We start from the raw sequence: 3,198 nt of genomic DNA on the forward strand, positions 1-3,198 counted from the left end.
GAGCAAGGTAGCCGCACACTGGTCCGATGATCAAAGAGCAAGAGATAAGAAAGATGAGGCTCACTGAGCCATTATCTCTCCACCCTTCAGTTAATCCTACTTGTATTTATCAGCCAGGCTGGCATAATAAACTATATCACCTATTTATACCTTTGGACTATAGTTGGAAGGGATTCACTGGAGACTTAATCTATGTAGAAGCTGCCCTCCCTACCAATGGATTTTGGCCTTCTACTGTCATCCATAGCCTTCTGCAAACTGAGTGCTTAGAATTTAAGTTCTGTTAACCTTCCCACTTTCAAATTTAGGTTTTATTTATAGTCCTTGGAACACCTAGGTTGGTGTACTTTTTCTGTGTGGACTTGGCTGACCCTCAGTTGGCTGCTTGTTTGAAGGCTTCAAATGCTATCCTTTCTAATAGCTGGGCACCATCTGATTTCTTCATCAGACTGCTCGAGCATGCATCTTCAGTTATGGGAGAGTATTTGTTATCCCTGGGCCAATTAGTATCTCTCCATGAGGTCGAGTATCAAGTAGGGTCATGTCAGATGAACTAATTCTTCTTAGATTAGGATTACAATTAAAGTCCAAGTCAAAGTCTGTTCATTTCTCTATAATTAATATATGCCTCTGGTTTATTTTGGAGACATCATTATCATTATATTTGAGAACATTATAAATCATCCCCACTGGCATATAATAATATGATATATTGGCAGTATTATTAGTTTATCCAATGTTATAGAATTTAAAACAGTGTTGACAAAAGGAAACTATACATATATATAGGCCAGCTTTTTAAGCCAAAATACATGAATTGTTCACTTTCACAGATTAAAATCTTAAATGACTGGATATTTTAACAAAAATAATGACGGTTAAAGATAAAGGCAAAACTTTCAATAACACTCATTCACAAGGGCAGACCACACCTGCTAGACTAACAATATGCTATTAACAAAAAATCCGGGAGCATCCCAAAGAAAAAGAAGGGGGAACCTGCCAGCAGTGGACCCAAGGAGGCAGCTGCTAGCAGCAAGAGCAACAGCACTAAGAAAAAGAAAATAATTTAAAAATCAGCCCAGGAAGATTAGAATGGACATTCCCTGGTGCTCCCCAACCCTCTCAATAAAGAAACAAGTCTCCCCCAACCCCCAAAAAGCATGAAAATAATAAATATATGATACTCCTAGGCCACCATACATTGAGCACCCTCACAGGAAGAGATCCAAACCATATGTTACAGGTGAGTTTAAGGTAAAGTCCAGTTTACTTAGTGTAGTTTTCCAATACGATCCTTACGGTGTATTCTGTGGAGGGGGTTGTGCACCTAGAAAGGACGGAGTCCAACGTCCCAGTGTTGTATAGCGAGAGTCACTAATGTCTGGGTAGAAACTAGGTCAAAAGTGCTCATTTAGGAACATGAGGATCAGAGAAGAGTTTTGTGCAGGAATGTGCTTCATTTGAATTAGTTAGCAAGGCAGTAGATGGAGAGTATTTGTTATCCCTGGGCCAATTAGTGCCTCTGAATATTCTCAGACAAACTAACAAATTCTTACCAGCTTTTAAGGTATCTGTTAATGAATTTTTATCATTAAATTTTAGGAAACCGGAGCACCCATCTTAACTGATGATGTTAGCCTGCAGGTTTTCATGGATCATTTGAAGAAGTTGGCTGTGTCCAGTGCCAGTTAAGCTGAGGAGGAGGCCAGAGCGTTAGATTGTGTGCCCACAATTGATTATGAAGGCTTAATAACATCCTCTTAACTTTTCTGGCAGATTGTAATAAAGAAACTTTGTATGTAGCTTTTTAGGTTATAACTTATTTGTATTTCTTGTCTGTGCCTCTTTTCTTATACCATAAAATTATATGACGATAAATGTTTTAGTACTTGTAGATGTATATATGCTTTCTATATCCTAACTTTCTGGTCTGTGTAAAATGAGAGTTAATGTATGAGAGTAAGTAAAAAAAAAATTGACCACTAGTGTTCCATTTCAGACAAGCATTCTTCAGAATTTTTGTGTAAAATGCATATTATTAAAAAACTGAATGAATTAAAAAATTTTTTGAACCAAAATTTGTGTTAACTTGTTATAACTTGTGTACAGGATTTAATCCCCCCCCCCCAAAAAAAAAGTGGTTTATTGGTTAAGAGTTATGGAAAATGCACTGATTATGTTTTAATATTTATCTAGCACAGAATACATAATTCATTTTATAATAATGTAGACTTCATCACATATCAAATAGCTGTTAAATGACATGCACACATACAAAGACGAGTACTACAATATCCAGGGGATAGTCACAAATACCTTTAAGGTTCTAGTTCTCCCCCCCTCCCTCCATTCAATGTTCTAGTTCTGATGGTGCACTTTATGCTTGTTTTTAAAAATCTTTCAACCCGGGGCATATGTCTGAATATTTTGCAGTTGTTAGAGGTTTTGACAGTACACATAAGAGCTCTGTCATAATGATCTAGATATCTACAGTTTCCAAATTGATAAATTCCCCCAGGACAATCATTGAGATAAAAGTTTGAAGTATGTTATTACAGCATCTAATTTAAGGCATTAAGGGTGAGACATCAGTTTCCAAGGAGCCCCATTCAGAGCTCGTGAATTCTGTTAAAATTACAGCATGAACAAGCATCAGCTTGATGGTGGAACCTGGGTGGCAGAGTTGTGAAGTAACCAATGACTTATAAAGTGTATGGTATGGGGACAGTGCCCCAAAGAAATAGGCAGTTTGCAATTTGATAACTTGTTTTAAGAAGGAACAAAATCATATTGAAGGTGAAGACTGCAGGACATCAACATCAGGAAATGGTTAATCTTGTTGATACTAGGAAATGATTGACAGTAGAAAGAATAATAGCCAATACCCTAAACATCTAAATTGGTCCAGCTTATACAATTCTGACTAAAAATTTAAACTGCTTAGAGTACAAAAGAGATTCCATCTCATATAATTTAAAGGATAACATTAAGGTTTAAGAGACAAAGACACCCCCCCCTAAAAAAAATTTTTTTTAAGAGACACAGACACATCATCTGGATGAGGGAGGCCACCAGCAAGGTTAAAATGTCATCCAAGGATTTGTTGAGATGCCCCTTTAAAAGGCATGGATCAGCAAAGGAAACTCACAAAAGCATGATTGGTGGTAGATCAATACCTAACAATTACAGGCGGGA

At 37.0% G+C, this 3,198-nt stretch overlaps 1 protein-coding gene across 1 annotated transcript in view; it reads left to right on the plus strand.

Moving 5' to 3' along the window:
• SEC23B (SEC23 homolog B, COPII coat complex component) overlaps nt 1-2,081 on the plus strand; it is a 52,835-nt gene extending 50,754 nt beyond the window's left edge. Inside the window, exon 21 of the mRNA XM_004698153.2 lies at nt 1,606-2,081. Within this exon, the coding sequence (XP_004698210.1) occupies nt 1,606-1,695 (90 nt within the window). The 3' untranslated portion in view covers nt 1,696-2,081. The remainder of the gene's footprint in view (nt 1-1,605) is intronic.
• The last annotated feature ends 1,117 nt before the right edge of the window (nt 2,082-3,198 follow it).

This window comes from Echinops telfairi, unplaced genomic scaffold, assembly GCF_000313985.2.
Source record: "Echinops telfairi isolate 266 unplaced genomic scaffold, ASM31398v2 ScPeMD7_5592;HRSCAF=6446, whole genome shotgun sequence".
NCBI lineage: Eukaryota > Metazoa > Chordata > Mammalia > Afrosoricida > Tenrecidae > Echinops > Echinops telfairi.